The sequence below is a fragment of the Etheostoma cragini genome, chromosome 8 (genome assembly GCF_013103735.1).
Source record: "Etheostoma cragini isolate CJK2018 chromosome 8, CSU_Ecrag_1.0, whole genome shotgun sequence".
Taxonomy (NCBI): Eukaryota; Metazoa; Chordata; class Actinopteri; order Perciformes; family Percidae; genus Etheostoma; species Etheostoma cragini.
The window spans coordinates 25886934-25904920 of NC_048414.1; the positions used below are offsets into that span (position 1 = coordinate 25886934).

Below are 17987 nucleotides of genomic sequence, written 5' to 3' on the forward strand. Positions count from 1 at the left end.
CTAAGGGCTGTAAATGAATCACCAGAGCCCAAGAAAGAGGGACCATCTAAAGCCTACAATTATTATTATTTTATTATAATGCAAATTTAAAACGTTCCCAGAATTGAACAAAATATTAAGAACAACCCCATGTTTCTTGAGCTGCGACTAACCACACTGACAGCTCAAAGCAAACTTTAAGTAAACAGAAATTGAATGCTGTACTGGAGGTTGAGTTTTTTTTTTTTGCTCTGGCTGATGCAACAACATTTTAAAGGCCAAAGCCACACTGCGAGGGCATAATAATGAGGCTGCCTTGATCGAGACAGCTCCCTGCAGTGCAGTCGAGTTTGGTGGTTTAAACGGAGGCATGGATAAATATTTGCTCCACATTCCTCTTCCCAACCCTTAACATCAACCTTAAGGGATCCTCACCTGACAAAGGAGCGGGAGCAACAACAGGCAGGATAATTACATAAGGATAATAACATTAGGATAACGTTAGATTGAGAACAGTACCCTCAGACACACAAGCAGCTGATCAAAATTTCTCAAGAGGAACTCTCAGTTGTACCAACATTTGAGATTTAAATTTGATGAAGGTTTGTTCCCTGTGCACTAGGAGTGTCTGAATTCATGGTCAAATACATATTTATCCCAGCCCCTATTGGATGGATTGTCATGGGTACTGGACAGCACTATCATGAGGTCAAAGCTTTATTTTCTATTACCAAATACCTGCAAAACTAATGACATCCGCCAACAGCTGTACTCCATGTTTACTGGGGCTGGGATGATATGCTTTTGTCCCGATTTGATTCTTTTGTTTTGTTTTTTATAGAAAGATAATTTAAAAATTGGGCCCTCATTTACAGGACAGCTGAAGAAATGAAAGGGGAGAGAGAGATGGGGACAACATGCAGCAAAGGGCCGCAGGTTTTTTAGTTTAAAAAATAAAACTAAAACAATAAACTCTATTGTTGGGGAAAGAATCAATTTTAAAAATCGTAGCAAAAAATACATATACGATTTCCAATATTTAGTGCCAATTAGCAAAGGTAAGACTGTTACAACGCAAAACTAATGTGCTGGGTAAACATCAGCATATTTATATTGACACTGTGAGCATGTTTGCATGCTAAAAATTAGCATTTAGCTCAAAGCAGCGGCATGCCTATTTGCCTATGCCCATTTGACTTACCTAGTATGTAAAACTTGACAGTGGTGGCAAATTGAATGGATGAATGAACAATGCTGCTGTTCACCCACGTTTATGTCTGCTATACGTTGAGCTTTGCTTTTCTTTTGTTTCTGAGCTAAGCCGTTGTCATTGTTTCTAAAACTGCCTAGACCTGGGTAAATGAAAAAATCTCCAAAATAACACCAAAATACTAACTATTATAAGCATATTGTGCGTGGTTTGATCATTTAGAGGTTTTTCCTCTGTGCCCAGCATCGCTGAAAAAGTCATAAGGCCTAGTTCAAATAACATCCTGATCTTTCCCCTTACTCAGGTTTCAGAATGAGATCCCTCACCAGGTCACGCACTGTAGCCTGAGGCCCAATCAGTCCCCTTGTCACCCTCCCAGTCACCGCCATCAAGGATTGATTTCTCACAAAGCCTCTACAGTGGAAGCCAATCCGTGGAGAATAAGGAAGTCCACAATGACAACCCCCTTCCTCACAGGGCACCAGAGGCCAGGGCAGGCTAACATGACCAGCTCCAAAACACTCACCTTCACACATATACGAATAATGAGGAGGCTTCCCAAAGACCTAATTTCCAGGTAATTACAGTGGAAGCCAATATGGAGGAAGTGACAGAGAGTTAGGTGCCGTTATCTCCTCCGATCTACCCTTAGGGAGGCTTTAACTGCCAATTCTCTCCCAATTTTCTAAGTACTGACTCTGAGAACAGGCTCTCATTCTGGCTCTCAGGCACTGAGATGAAAAGCCTTCCCCTGAAAACATTTCCCTCAGAATATCTCTAGCTAATATATCTAAAGCTTTTGTGATCATCCCTGCGTGAACACAAACTTGACAAGACTGGACAGGTGAAATCCAATGTCAGTTTTGCCTAAGGGGGGCAAACGCCACGCAGAACCACCTAATGCTTTACCATATGAGATCCGAGCCGAGTCTGGCCAGAGAATGTGACTGACCTAAGGGCAGCTGCTCAGAGCGCGAGAGCAAGGGACAAAGAGTGAGGAACAAGAAAAGAACAGACAGATCAGCTTTCACTGCTCTTTGTTTCTCCACACTATAGACAGCAAGGCTGGGGCTTTCTCTTTTCTGTCCCCCACAGAGTCGGGAGATAGAGGCCATACTTTCGTAAGTATGTATATGTGTGTGTGTGTGTGAGTTAGAGCGAGAGAGAGAGACAGAGAGAGTAAGAGAGCCTAGTCATGCATGTGCCACACACCCCAGCCAGGTTGCCATGCATCACACCCCCGTGACACACCATTAACCAGGACAAATCACAGAACCCCAAGGGAGACAGTAGCTTCCTCCACAGTGCCTGATTAAAAAGTTAGATATATGAGGCATGCCCACAGTGTCTGTGTCCATGCTGGGCTGCTGACCGAGCATGCAGTATGTATCCGCACGTAAGGGCTCGAAATTTCATCGTGATTATGATTTCAGCTCCCAATGATCACAAAAACAGAACAATCGAGGAAAACAACTAGTTAGCTCATTACGTTTTGCAAGTAAACTCTTATTTTCTCTTGTGTTCTGAATGAAAAAATAAAGTTTCAACAGGAATTAAGGCTAGTTTCACAGTTGTATGTGTTTTTTTACTGTTGATTTATTTCACTTTTTCTACTGTTCCTATTTTTATGTTAAATAATGGCAACATCTTTCCAGAAGTCAACGAGTAATCTTGATTTCAATATTGACCGAAATAATCGTGATTATATTTTTTTTCCATAATCGAGCAGCCCTAGTGCACACAAACACACATACAGAAACAAACTGCGGGGACATTTTTGAACTGACCTGAACAATCTTATTCTCCCTGCTATAATCGGTGCTGTAGCAATTTCTGTCATCCTGCTCCAAGAGCAAATCCTAATCTATAATTGAGGATAAAAAGGACTTGATAAAAACTGTCTTGCATTCTATGTTCTTCATTACCAATTGTGTCACATAAGCTTTGCTCTACTTGGGTTATAAGAAAAGGAGCAGACCAGGACAGTTTCAGGCTCGTTCTATTTCCAGATCGGTCTGATCTAAAAAACTAGCTCTGCTTTGCAGCTCATGCCACTCCTAGTGAACTATAATAAAATGGGCTGACAGGAGACTGCAGGGACTTCTTCTAGAGAGCAATGCGCACCACTTTCACCTAAAAACATCTACCCGAACAAGAAATCACACGACAGAGATTTCCCTGAATGGAATTGTTGCTACTTGCCCCAGTTCCTTTACAGGACTTTGTCATAGACATCATTAAAACAATTAATAGATGGAAATGTGGTAATGGCCCCTTTATGCCAAAGATCAGTCTCTTGCTCTACTGGGGAAAAACACTTAAGGTCATCGTAGGAAAAAATAGAAACTCAGGAACTTTACCTAATTTTCGAGCATAGTTACCAGATGGTAAATTAGTTTTTGGCACCACTGGTATCCAAACTAGAATGGGGGGGCTTCTAATGATTGATGAAAGAACATGACATGACAGCATGCACAAATGGGGCAGAGGGAGTGGTGATCTAGAGAGCTAGCCAGTGAACAAAAGCCACTCCTCACAGGTGAGCATGCTTTCATTACATTCATCCAAACATCAGAATTGTGCCACAGAACAGCATCTTTAATGTCATCAGACTACTTTGCCAAATGTGAACAGTTCTAAAAGGTGTGGTGGAAACACAAACAGGAATGCACAAAAGAGGATTAAGTCTTTTTTAGTTCCCGTGGCTCCATTTTACCGGGAAAATTTTGGTTTAAAAGTAAATTAAAAAATAAATAAAACAGAGCTATAACTTCCCCGGAAAACAGGTTTAACAGTTAACGGTTACTTTGCAGTTAAGTTGCACGCAACAGTATAAATCTCTAACTGAAAAACAGGGGATTAAATCTTCATTGATTATTTGTTTGAATGGCCAACGGGCATCCATGATCCCTGCTATCAGCACAACAGGCACACCATTTAGTTGAACAGAGTTGGCAGAACTGAGGTCTGAGGATTCAGGTCAAGGAGCATAGGTTAGTGGTTTAGTGACAAGAGGGTCAAGTTGTCCTGGGGTGCCAGCAGGGGGTCGGTGGGAGGATAGAGACAAAGGGCAGCACAGAGAAAGACTAAATACAAGATAAGTTAGTCGCTTTTTACTTGTATTAAGTTCCAAAATGAATTAGTCTGCTGTGTGTGTGTGTGTGTGTATGTGTGTGTGTCTGTTAATGACTCAGAGGGTTAATGAATCGGTTGGATTCCTTTGTTTCATCGGACTGTGTACAATGGGAAAAAAGAAGATACAAAGAAAGCTATTTTGTCTTTTGCATAATAACTGCATGACATGAGGTCTCATGACAATAAAATAATTGTGGTATTTATAGAAACGGCTGAAATGCTTCAAAACATTAAGAAAACTATAAATAGTCAACACATCTTTATCACTCACCCTTAGTTTATTTTACTGTTTAATATGAGCTGTTACCCAGGGAGAAACTCTTTTAAGAGCGAGTGAAAGGGACATTGCAGCCAAAGGAAGACTAATGGTTCCTCTAGAATTTTTTTCTGCTGCGGGGTGGTTGGGGGGGGTTGTTGAACGTCAAAAATGTACATTATGTGAAAACATGTGGTGTAGTTTTTCTTTTTAGCACCTCACATCTGACACTATGATTACTACATTCATAAACACTGTGCCAAATTATAAAACAATAGTGTTGCTGTCAACGGAGATAACATAGGCACAGGCAAATTATTGCTAACTAACATGCTGGTTCACATTAGTAATCAAACCTAAACAGCTAATGTATGTCAAAACTGCCTGCAAGCCTACCCTGTACTATACAGTAAATCCTCTACTGTGCGACAGTAAGTTGCTTGGTTATGACACCAATGCTATTTCCAACAAACTGTGGCTGTCATATTTAACGGGACCTGCGTGAGTGCGGACTTCATGCCGAAGCTTTAGTTCCTGTTTGTCACTTTGCCTAACATTGAGTAAGTAGTACAGTAAGTTGACAAGTAGTACTCGCCCTGTTGTTTACTTGGATGCCATTACGTTGCCAGTGATGACGTCCCGTCACTGTTCCAGTTGCCCGGGAAGAGAGAGCAGATGACAGTCGGCTTGGGTTCAGTAGAGCAGACGGCTTGGCAGAGTCGTATTATTTCAACTTTTCAACAGCTGAAGAAGCCGCGGTCCACATAGCCGAACCCCAGTTGTGCGTCTGCCGTATTTCTGATTCCATGGCGGCAGATATCTTTCGGGCCGCCATCGACATATCAACATAGATGAAGACTGAGACTTTCTCCATGCATCCCCATTGGCAGTGGGACAAAATGAGCAGTTGGAACAGGAGGAAAAGGGCTGACCGATCATTATCCGTAAATGGCTCTTTTTTTTCCTTTTCTTTTTTACATTTCCAAGCACCCCACATATCCATGGCTGGAACCGCAGCTATGGCTCCAGTTTCCATCTCCGGGGAGGGTGGAGGAGAGTTCAGGCCACAACTCACAAGACCTGCCTTGGGCTGCTCAGACACCAGCCATGGCTGCACACTCGGCTTGGGCCTCCTCCTGCTGCAACCCACAATGAGCCTTTATTGTGAGGCCAATAAGCTACGAGCTGAGACCATGGGAAACTCTTCTACTAGAAACAGACCAAGTGCATTGAGGGAACCAGAGACAGAGGGAGAAGTTACCACATGAAACGGTGTACACAGTTTGGGATGCCCGCAGCAGCGAGACTGCATTATATTTTCAAATAAAAGACAGGGTTGCCTTCTCGGCTTTAAGCTACAATCAATCAGGCTTACAGACACAAAGGGGATGAAACTTTAAGATGACATTTCATTGACTGCTTCGTTTTATAACACTATTTCCCCCCTCAAACTTCTCCCCGGGGCAGCAGCCTAACATGTCAGCCGTGCCTGAAGAGGTGGTCTCTGGTTGGTCAGGAAGGCAGACGGCACAAAACCTGCTGCCTGCTTGGGTCATAAGGTCAAGACCTCATGACCCAAGAAGAAAGGGAAAGGGTGGGCCAGGAGGAGTCGCGTGATCAGTAAATTAAACTTCTGTTCATCAGTGTTAACGGTGGATGGGAAAAAGAGTTTACGAATGAGGGCGGAGAGAGGAATTGTTTCGGAGAAACATTGTGTGAAACTTTACACTTCATGTAAATCCAATTATATGCCTCTCCTTTATTATTGCACTCCAAATAATCTTAGGTGTTTATGCATGTGTGTGTTATTATTGAGGTCAGAAATGACTGACTTTAAAAAGTGAGGAAACAAATATATTAAGTTGTGATAGTGTTTAAAATTGAAAAGAAGCTTGTTGGGGGTTATACACACTGCCTGGACAAACAGTTCATTGTTTTGGATTGTATCATCAAAGCTGGAAAGACTTCCCGCTGAGGGCAGAAAATGTAGAAAGATGTACAGGCACAAGTGAAGGCCCAGGATCAGATAAGGTGAATACAGCACTTTAGTTGTTCCTAGAGACTATACACCTTTTAGTTTTTTCTGCACGGTATTTCTTATCACTTTGGGTTTTGGATTGTTTATGTCTCACTGCTCTAATTAAGTCAAAATATCACAAAAATCCTTGTCTCATTTAGGAGACATGTTCTCGGTGCACTAAAATGTGAAAAAAATGTAGGTGACGCAATACAGGTGGCAGTAATGCAGTAAGGTATAACAAAGGCAGGGAAAAAGAAGACTGCAATATCGTTAACATGATAATAAATGAAAATAAGGCTGGATATAAAATATTTTAAAGATCTGCTTTGCTTGTTAAAGAGTTTTGGTGACTAACATTAAGCCACGCAGCTATACCGAGTTCAACCCCAGCTTTAAAGGTGTGAAATAAAATCGATTTGTATTCAAATTGCAATTCAAGCTCTACCGATTCTAAATTGAGTCAGAGAATTCCCCAAATAAAGCTTGTTTGCACTCATCTTGTAAACCTTTCACCCTTGCTTAAAACATTAACGGCTTAAATTAGGCAGAGGAATGGGCTGAACAAACTCAGAAGCAGATTAAAAACAGGTCAACCAAGTCAGAGTTTATGACCTCTGCCTTCACTTACTCCTCCACTGACCTCATACCTTCCCTGCCCTTCCCCCAATCTCCTTGCCCCTTAATCCAGCCCTATATACTGGGTGGCAGACAGCAGCAAGGCCTGATGGTCAAAATGTGTCTGTCTGCCTTCCTGTCTGTCCATCTGCTGGGCCCCAGCAGTGGTTCAAAGGAATTAAACTTGTCCAGTAGGCTGCCAAAATCTCTCCAAATCCCCCTTCAACCATGTCAACCCCCCCCGCCCGCCCTCAGTTTTAATTCTACAGTTGTACTTTCTCTAAGTGCGGGTCAATTCCATTAACACCATGTACCGCCTATTTGCTAATGCAGTGAGCTACACACTGAATCTCATTCAGCTCATTACCAGGCATTTCAGTCCCACACAGGGATTCTTCTCTATGGTCCAACACCACCTACAGAGAGAGAGGGGGGGGGGGGGCGGACTAGCAGTAGAATTTGGCATGTGCATCAGCTTTGTCAAAATAGTCCTTGGTCTCTGTATGATTCACTCAAGGTAGAACAGCCACAGTCTTCGATTTGCTCTTTTCTGGGAAGAAATTAAATGAACCAGTGTGGGTTACACGTGGAGACAATACACCGGGCTTCTTGTTTTGTCTTCATCTGCAACCGTGCCACTTGAGCACACAGTAATGTCCTGGTGGCCTTTGTGGCTAACATTGAAAAGCACAGCAGGGAAAGTGAAGCCTGACATGGGCTCAGAGTTTATTAAATGTGCAAAAAGGGTGAGTGGCCACAGATGTTAATGTCAATAACCATTCACCCACCCATGCACAAACACAAACACACACCAATGTCACACCCCATGCCACACCACTGGGTGAGAACACACTACAGACACACACACATACACAGTTACAGAAGGAGGGTAAGTAACAGATGGTAAGTGTGTGAATGGATGTGTGAGGTTGTGGAGAAGTGCTCCAGGGGCATTAAGATCATTCCATTGGTCCTGCACCCTCTGACCTCCATCAACACCTCCAAGAAGCTGTTAAGACGCAGTCTCCCAAGCCACACCCCAACTACTATTAGTGGGGTGTGTAGTGGTGTCCACACAACTCTGGCGTTTCCAAGCTCTAAAACGGAGATCTTTCGAAACGATGGCGCAGACACATACGTTCACTCCGTGTTTGGGTCTTATCAGTCACAACCTGTCCTTCCCTGATTGGTCACACCTAGGGGTGTGCAATATTTTGATATTAGATGGATATTGTGATATCAGAATAGATAGATATAGTCTTATATGTTGGATATTGTAACACGGCTTAAGTTTGGTCTTTACCTCGTTTTACAGGCTTCATTACAGCTTCTGAACTTACTAGACTGTTCTAGCTGTTCCATTGTTTGCCTTTTACCACTTGGCCACATACAGTACCAGTCAAAGGTGTGGACACACTTTCCCATTCACTTGAATAAGAAAGTGTGTTCAAAATGTTGACTGGTACTGTATATTTAATCCACATAGGTAATTCAACATTATTGATGATTATGTAACTAAAATCTAATTGTGAACATATGTTGTTAAAGCACCAACTGTCAACTCTACAATACGGTCACTAGCAACATCAAGGTATTTGTCAAGAATATCATGACATCGGATTTTCGTCATGTTGCTCAGCCCTAGTCACACCCCTATCACCTGACCCTCACTGGAAGAAAAGAAAAGTCATCAGCCTTGACTATCTGTTGTTAATTTAACATGGATAAAAAGTTATAGCCATTTTTGACCTTGCTGCCAAAGCTAGCAGCTGTTGTGCAGTTACATTCTGCATTAAAATGTATAATGCCACTAACTACATCCATCATTATTGTAAAGATATATTCAAGCGATTTGCGACAACTGCCGCGTCCAGTAGAGTTTTGCATCCCTGCCAAAGGAAGTACTGTTTAAAAGCAATGTAATCTTCTTCCTCAGGTTCATCAGTGATGATAAATGGTCTTTAATTGAGAGTCATCAATGTTGTGTTAGACTCAGTAGTAGTACTTCCTTGTTGCAGGAGAGGTGGGTGCCATTCTGTGACTCTGCTTGTGTTGATCAACACACACATGTGTATCCTCTTTCACGCAATTGGATTTGAACTGAACTCCCACAGTTACTAATGCAAATAAACTATGGACTTTTAACCACAAAGCAAATCCTTCTAATTTGAAAGCTAACTAAGACCACACCACCCCAGAGCAGTTTCCTGTCTTTAATCCCCATGCATACAAACATGGGCAGACCACTCTCCTAGAGTATGCAGAGGGGCAGGGCTCTGATTTCAAACAGCAGTGAAGGCAGGTCAAAGGGGGCAGCCTTTATGATGATCTGGGAGAGGACCCCTGACAGAGGCTCACCACCCCCGGGCCACAAACAGCAAGCCACAACCTGACATCAAACCAACCTTTTGCTCAAGAGAAAACACGGCAGGGTTGCCATGCCCTGATCCACCAGTGCACAGAAACAGAGGCCCACAGAGCATACCAATGTACCCACAACCTCCCTTTAGTCTGCATTAAATGACTTTAATTGACTGCAACTGATGTGCTCCATAAAGCACAAACAAATTCTTAAGTCTTAACCCAATCTGCTTAATGTTTTTGTTTTTCCAAAAGAAGCTGAGTCTTGATATAGATGCTGACTTTAGAAACTATCAAAAATTCAATCCAACTGCTCAAGAGCTTTTTCAATGAAAGAATAATTCCCTTGAATTGGCAGAATGCCATGCATTTTCATTTCATCTGTGGAAGTTAAAAAGGCTGTTTGGGAGTACTTAAGAAATGAATGTCAACTCAATGACAAGTCTGGCTTGAGAACAGTGGTGTGTGGCATCGTAGGGAGGCTTTCAGACAGACAGTCACCATAGGAAACTACATTAAATACCCCACATGTACTTCCTGGAAAAATAATGCCACTCTGAAAAGTAATGCTGCCATGGCTTTGAAATGATGATTCTCAAAAGACAAGGGGAAAAGTTGGGTGTACATTTGCATAACTGCTGAATAACTGGTTGATGGCAGAAAACCACAGTGTTGTTTTTTACAATTGTGACAGAGGGCTTCAGACCACAGATCAAAGAGTGGTTATGTAAGATGAGCCAACACTGGCAGCCAGATATTTGTTGAAATATTGTGAGAATTAAAACAAATATTCAAACTGTAAGACAGAGAGGATGCAGGCCAAAGGATCAAACATGAGCTCTGGCTGTTATCTGCGCAGCTTGTTGTTCTACTTCTTGAGTAATCAATGTCTGCTCACCAGAATCTGCCTCTAGCTATCACAGCTACACTGCAGATGTTGTCCTACTCATTATCACTGCAAACTAATAACTCCTAAAACGCTTTATAGCTGCAAAAATCATGAGCTGCTCCAAAACAAAATACTTAATGTTGACTGAATTAATTTTCTTCAACTGCAAACTACTACAATCCTAACGAGCCTGGCAGCTATTTCTGACCTATCATCTGACCTACTAAAGACTCATTGTTTTGCTTGACAACAGGCATAAACATATAGGTTTTGAGAGGATACAGCATGTTTGAATATGCATGAAAAATGTGTAACATAACTGTATCTCTGTGAGTCGAGTTTATATAAAGACAGAACGGGCGTGATACGTTGTCAATGCTAAATGCAACGCAAAAGATGATCCTAATACAACATCAAAAATGTCTTTGTCCAAAAACTTTCCTTAAATGATTAAGAAATACAGCAACTGTCAAATTAAATACACACAAGCTATTTGCACTGCAAAAAAAAAAAATAGTACAGTACATTTGGCAAAAACACAGGCACAACCTGTGAAGATGGAAAAAAGACTGGACTATTTGCAATGAATGACAAGACTCAGTGTATTACCTTCAGAATTGAATTCTGCATCTTCAACAAAACAATAAAATGTAACATTGATTTACTGAGGCTCCGGTGGTCCCATCTAGCGACATCTATTCTCAGCAGCATCAGGTTGTTATTACACCCCTGGGTTCTGCATGACAAATGGTAGGCTTCGTCATCTCTTGTTTAGCATCCCCTATGACTGTGCATCATCCTCTATTATAGGCTGAAAGCCCTTAGTCATCCTCACAGGGAGAAGAAAGGGTGCTGAAACATTCCTTGCAAATGAGAGCTTGTGCTCAACCACATGCAATCTTGTAATTCCTCAGAATTGGTCCCTTCTCTTCTTTACCCTACCCCCCTTCCCCGACCCCCGCTAACCTTCCCCCTTTCTCTGGGTTTAAGGTTATATATGGGGACATGAATAGGTGGTATTTCAGCATGCTAACAGTGCTTAAGAACAGAGCTGGTTGGCCAGAGGCCAAATCCCCATGGTTACACTGGAGAAGCAACTGCCTCTTTTCTGTGCTGGTCTATCTGGGTATAACCTAACTCTGCTCTGTATGCATGGGAGGCGCACTTCATCGTGGCATCATGCAGACCTCTTAATCTCACACCTAAATCAGGGCAAATGGAAGTTGTATGCTTAGGAGTGAGGCTTTTGACATGCAGGAGGAAAAAAGACAGGGTAGAGAATAGTAATAAATGGCGAAAGCAACCGCATCTTTTGAAGTGCCCCTGAGCAAAACACTGAATCTTCATACAGGTGTTCTGTCTGGACATGTGCTCTTCCTGTCTTCAGTTGCATTATCTGCTGTAATACTGTGGGAAAAGTGCGCTTACTACATAGCCTCACACACTCTGATAGTAACAGGTTGTTAAAGACATTAACATAATAAAATGCACTAGACCATTAAGGAGCAGTCTCAGCAGATCAAGATTGTAACCTGATTGGACGTACAACATTACAGATCACTTAAAAAGGCTACATCTGTGAAAGATATTGATCTCTACTTAATGGGCTAATGGTGAATCTCTTGTGAGCCCTTTCATTGGCTCTCAGATCCAAAACAAAAGACTAAAAGCCACTCTTGAACCCAATGACCAATCTTTTTATTTTGCTAATTTAAGTTCACACCCTTGTAATGCTGACATAAATGCCATTAAACTGTACCAGGCCTGTAAGTAACTTTCCAGAAATTCAACTTGTAAAGACTGACGTTAGATTTTCCGGTTAAAAATGTGATTATTTGCCTTGCCGCAAAACAGGTAATGTTTTATTAACTTTTTATTAAATGTAACACACCACATCACTAGCTATGCTATGCTACGCAGGTAGTGGTTAACTAACGTTAGCCTGTTCCCAATTACGGTTCCGGCGGCTCCAACAAGCATTTCCCAGCGAAACATTCACTCTCCCTTACCTTTCACTTGACTCTCGTAATCCGCGATGATTTCTTTATCCTTTTTGAACCTCGGCGTGGACATTTTCTGTCTTCTTGTGTCCGAAGCTTGTTGTAAACTTCTTCTTTTTTAATCCTACAGCAGCCTACGCATCCCACACAGGACAAGAAAAATGAACGCGCGAGGGAAAGAAGCGGCGCGAGACAAAATGACACTTTGAAAGGATTTAAGTCTGCAACATGCTCGACTTGGAGCGAGAAGAAAACGTTTACGTTAGTTCTTCATTGTTCCTCTAACCTCTGGATAAGCGGTAGGGAGATATACAGCGGGTCCAATGCGCAATGCTGCTCCAACCAATGAATCCGCTCAAGTATCAGAGCAGTCGGCACGGCGCAACAGCACTGCCGCTACCACAGAAGAAGAAAAAACACTCGCGCAAGTTTCAGGCTCTCCGTGGAGGGTTTTTAACAGTTATTACTAAAGGAGTGCCAGTATCCCGTCCGTAGGGCTTTAAAGTCGATCTGGCGTGTGTGCTTTTTGGTAGTGGTTTCCAGTTTGGGACTCGCATAAACACACACACACATACACATACACACTTCCCCCCTTTGCTCGCTCTCCCTCGAAGGTTTCTCCCCCCGACTCCCAGCAGGCTCTGAGGCAGACAGGGCAGGCCGACTGCAGCACACAGCAGCTGGAGCCAGGCAAGGAGAGGGAGGAGGGATCTGCAGCTAGTGGACACCAGGACTGGCACTTTTCTTCAAAATCTGAAGGCTTTTAATTTATTTATCCATATTAGTCAGCTGTTGGAAAATAACACAACATTCAGTGTAACTGAATAAATACAAAAAAATACTTCTGCAATGTAAAGCCTTTGTAATTATCTGGAATGAGAACCATTACAGTATTTCCATTTCTTAACAAATGCCCAGGCATATGGCATTTTAACTCAATTCACATGATGACATTTAGGAATTTGCAATTACTTTTCCATTTGCCCTTATTTAATCCAAATTAAGATCTCATAGCCAGAACATATTTTTCAAATGTATGGATACAGCTATAGGTAGGGGTCCACTGCTGGTCCAGTTAAAATATACTCAGGGGGCCAGTATTTTCTTGCTACACCCACATGCATATACATATAACTATGCTCTTATAGGTAATATTTATATATATAATACATGCATTTTATTAAGAATTTTTTTATTGAATATTCAAAACAGACAAATTATAAAATACATTGTTTGAATATAGTTTAACAAACTTTGCAGATACCAAACCACCATTCCTTTGCACTATTACATTATCTGACCTGTACTGATTTGGTACATTTTAAGTTGTTCACTTTTAATTTTGTTCAACTTAATAAAAACTTTTGCCATACATTTAAACTACATTGTAACCACTGAAAATTAACTGGTCCACGGCGCCATCTGCAGGGAAAATAAAAGTCCAGGACAAACACATCCACTCATTTTTCCTCAGGACAACACTTATTTATTTTCTTGCACTTCTTGTCTTAAAGAAATCCACGTAGCACATCATTGAAATAAATAAGAAAAAGAACAAAGAAGTACTTTGTCATGTTTTGATCAGAAAAGTGACACATGCCACAGCAACTATACACATTTTTAAGTCACTCACATTACAAAATAATAGCTCTAACTACCATTTTCAAACGAGGCATAAAAAGACATCATCTCATTCTACTCCCTATTCTTAGTGTTTTTTTTTTTTAAATCACAATATTAAGAGCGTACAAACAGATATAAAATTGAAATGAATATAAGGATTACAAAATGCAAAGGCAGTTTTTAGTATTTTAGTTATTTAGTATTTCTAAACACCTGGACAGTCCACCATTGTAAACATTTAAATGATAAATACACAGTAATGTCATTGCACCGTTTACTGACTAGTATTGGCAGCTTTACAACATACAGAAATGGTTTCATAATAACGCGCACGGGCATATTACACTGAACATCATCAGGTTCACAACACCAGTAGTAACTCACATTTCTCCATAATCAAATAAATTAAAACAAATATTGAACGTCTACCCCTGTATATCTTTTAATGTTTGTAAGTTACGGTCGGTCGCTCTTGAAGAAAGTCTCCTCGATGACCTCAGTGAACCGCTCCTTCATCTGCTGACGGAAGCTGGCGTACCACTCCAGCAGCCTCCTCCTCCTGTCCACCCTCTGCTCCTGGCTCATCCCTCTCTCCCTCTCCAAGATGGCCGGCAGCTCTTTCCAATCACTAAGGAAGACGAAGGGTGCTCCCGCAGCTTTGAGCAGGCGTAGTGGGGAGCTGGGCCCTGCCGCACAAGTCCCCGGTGTCCGTACATCTTCCACCACGGGGACCGAGCCATACGAGCAGGCCTCGTAGATCCGGTAGCACTCGGTGTTGATTCCGACTGGGCAGAGAGTGAGCTCGCTCTCGGCCAGAGCTGTCTGATAGCGTCTCAGGCTGTCTGATGTCTCCTGAGGGAGCCACCTGGGGCAAGGAATAAATGTAATAAATATGCAAGATATAAGACAGTTTCCCTTATAGCAGTACTATATATATATATATATATGTGGCAGTACTGTTCCAATGAGACAATACGTAAAAAGAGAAAAACACAGAAATTAACAGCAGGGTTCCCTGATATGGTTCACAGTAAGAAAAATAAAGGTTCTCACCAGACTTATCTCTTCATGCTAAATACTGCCATGTTTGGGTTTGTGTTGCCGTGATGGCCATTTTAAACTTTTTGCATTGAGGCCAGTACTTATGTGCTAAGTGATGGATGGAAATTGGACCATGTTGTGATAGAGGACATGAGTTATTCATTTGTTTGAAGGCTCTTCAGCATAATACTGAAGAGGAGCTTGAGTCACTTCCATGTGAAGAAAACGTTTTTTAAGAAATGAGTTGCTGTCAACCCAAAGGTGCAATCAAGAAAAAAAAACATCTCAAAATGCATTATGTACGAAGACTAACTACAGCACTCTGTGTCAGAAAGAATGTAAAATGTGGGTAAAGTTTGCAAACAGATTTTTTTAAGAAAAGTATATAACACAAATCACACTTATGGTCCTCTTTCTGTGCAGTTTAATAATATTAGGTTTAACTTCCTCCGCCTCTGTTTTGTCTAATTATAACTAATGTCACGTCAGTCCCTGAAAATAGGAAGGTCTCAGTGAAAAGGATTTGATATTAATATTCTCAATAACTGTCTTTTTAAAACAAGTAACAGTACAAGTAATGCAGTCAATAATAAAAACAACATAGAAAAGCTTTATTCTTCCATATTACTCCCAAAAAAAATGACTTACGTATCCCTGGCAGTGGTGATGCATTCCTTTTCCAGACCAGATTGTTTCAGCACCTGCATGAGAGTCTCTCTGGAGGAATTTTTGTAAACAGTTCCAAGGAAATTGCAGAGGTAAGGCCTGATGGAGGTAATCAGTTGGGCATTTGGCCTGATCATAGGAAACTGTCTATATCTGCACAGAGACAAGCAAAACAGAGCAACTTATTAGATGTTATTCATGTTTAATGTACTCATATTGAGGACTAATGATGACACACACACACGTAGGACTAGTTAGAAATAGCATACGTAGCGACACCAAGAGGCCACTGGAAGACATCCTTGTCGTTGACCCATGGGCTGTCGTAGACTAGAAACAGCAGATCCACAAAGCCGCCGTTTCTCTTTAAGTAAGGGGCAATGAAGTCGTTGTTGCAGCGCTCGTTGCCCAGCAGGACCACAGCCACATGTGACACCGTGTGGGACTGTACCAGAGATTGGACATGCTCCAGCCATCGTGTTGAGTAGGAGACCTTCTGTTGCTCGCGGCCGTTCAGAACCAGCACCAGGCTGTGCATATCCAGGGGGACATGTCCCTGAACCACAGCAGGACCTGTGTAGAAACTAAAGATGGAGAGGCAAGAGTGGAGGGAAAACAAATCGATTTAATAGTTCTGTCTTATTAGGTAGTTATTATAGTATGTGGTGTATTTTGCAGAGTCACAAAAGCAGACTACATTCTTGGGTTTGGCAGTATTGCATTTCGGACTTGTCACCTGAAATCAATCTTTCCTGAGTGCAGCTCTCCTTCTCTCCATTGTGCGATCTTGTCAGTAGGGTTGAGGGGTCCCTCTAAAATATGTTCCCAAAGGTAAAGCCCTGAGGAGCGAAGAAGGGTTCAATACATTGTGCAGTGCCGTTACAGTGGCTTGAGAAAGTTTACACACCCAAGTGATTAAAAAAAGGAAAGAATATTCTAATTTCTATTAAAAATTGATCTTGAATGCCTTAAATCCAACCTCTAAGGACACCAATTTTATTTGTGAATGAATAATGTATTGTAATAAATAAATGTACAGGGGAAGTAAGTATACACACCCCTATGTTAAATTCCCATAGAGGCAGGCACATTTTTCTTATAAATCAGCATAAATCAGTTTTATAGAGTTTTTTTTATCTAAATCTATGTCTGTGGACTACATTAAATGAAGTATCCAGCAAAAGGTGAGGGAAACATATTTATTCCAAATGATTAATGAATGATGTAATTTTCTCACAAGAAGCATCGTATTAAATGTATCAATCCAGACTTTAGTTTAAGGTAAGGAAGAATTATGCATTAGAGAGATTATTTTAAATTCATCAAAACATGTTTGAGCTGTGTACACTACATTTGGTGTTGGTGTACTTTACTTTTGGGCTACAATTCTTTTTTTAGATAAATACTTTTAATTCTGGACAAGAAGCCACTCAATATCTTTTACACATTTTGGATTAGGAAACTAAAACTTTTAATACATGCAATTATGAATACATTTCAATAATCATTTATTTTCGGGACGGCCTCTAGCTCACCCAGTAAGAGTAAGTGCGCAGACTGTAGGCTACAGTGGCCTTCTCCACATCCATTCCATGTGCACATATCAAATATTTAAAGTATTTTGGTTGTTCCCATCATTTAAGTTGTGTGAACTTTAAGAATGCATGGCTGCACAATGTGAGTTAGGAATGATGGCAGTGCTGCAGGGGCTACCAACATAAGGAGACAGCTGACAGAGTTTTCCCCCCCTAAGGCTCTTAGAATTGCTGCATGTTTTCATCACAAAACACTACGTCTGAAGTTATTTCTGAAGTTCTTAAATGATATGCAGTTGGATTCTGTATTTTTTACACACAACACTCAGATTTGTCAATTTCTTATTGACCAATTCCTGTATTTCTTGCACTTCTTCTTGAAGGTCCCACGACATGATGCTTTTGGATGCTATTATATAGACCTTAGTGGTCCCCTAATTACATATCTGAAGTCTCTTTTATATAGACCTTGGTGGTCCCCTGATACTGTATCTGAAGTCTCTTTTATATAGACCTTGGTGGTCACCTAATAACATATCTACCCGAAATTCAGCCTTGGTACAGAATTACAGCCACTAGAGCTAGTCCCACAATGAGCTTTTCTTAGGACGTGAGGTTTCTGTGTCTGTAGCTTTTGAGGAGGAGAGGGGGGGGGGG

At 41.3% G+C, this 17987-nt stretch overlaps 2 protein-coding genes across 6 annotated transcripts in view; both read right to left on the reverse strand.

The window, feature by feature from the left end:
- srgap1a (SLIT-ROBO Rho GTPase activating protein 1a) overlaps positions 1 to 13139 on the reverse strand; it is a 79415-nt gene extending 66276 nt beyond the window's left edge. For 3 of the 4 annotated variants that reach the window (XM_034878327.1, XM_034878329.1, XM_034878330.1), the window contains exon 1: positions 12475 to 13139. In XM_034878327.1, the coding sequence (XP_034734218.1) occupies positions 12475 to 12538 (64 nt within the window). In that variant the 5' untranslated portion in view covers positions 12539 to 13139. The remainder of the gene's footprint in view (positions 1 to 12474) is intronic. The other variant, XM_034878328.1, reaches the window with a different exon arrangement.
- Positions 13140 to 13925: 786 nt separating this feature from the next.
- The window catches only part of rxylt1 (ribitol xylosyltransferase 1), a 5605-nt gene continuing 1543 nt past the window's right edge, over positions 13926 to 17987 (reverse strand). For both annotated transcript variants that reach the window (XM_034878407.1, XM_034878408.1), the window contains exons 3-6: positions 16532 to 16634; positions 16065 to 16379; positions 15778 to 15948; positions 13926 to 14953 (exon numbers count right to left, since the gene is read on the reverse strand). In XM_034878407.1, coding sequence (XP_034734298.1) covers positions 14545 to 14953; positions 15778 to 15948; positions 16065 to 16379; positions 16532 to 16634 — 998 coding nt within the window. In that variant the 3' untranslated portion in view covers positions 13926 to 14544. The remainder of the gene's footprint in view (positions 14954 to 15777; positions 15949 to 16064; positions 16380 to 16531; positions 16635 to 17987) is intronic.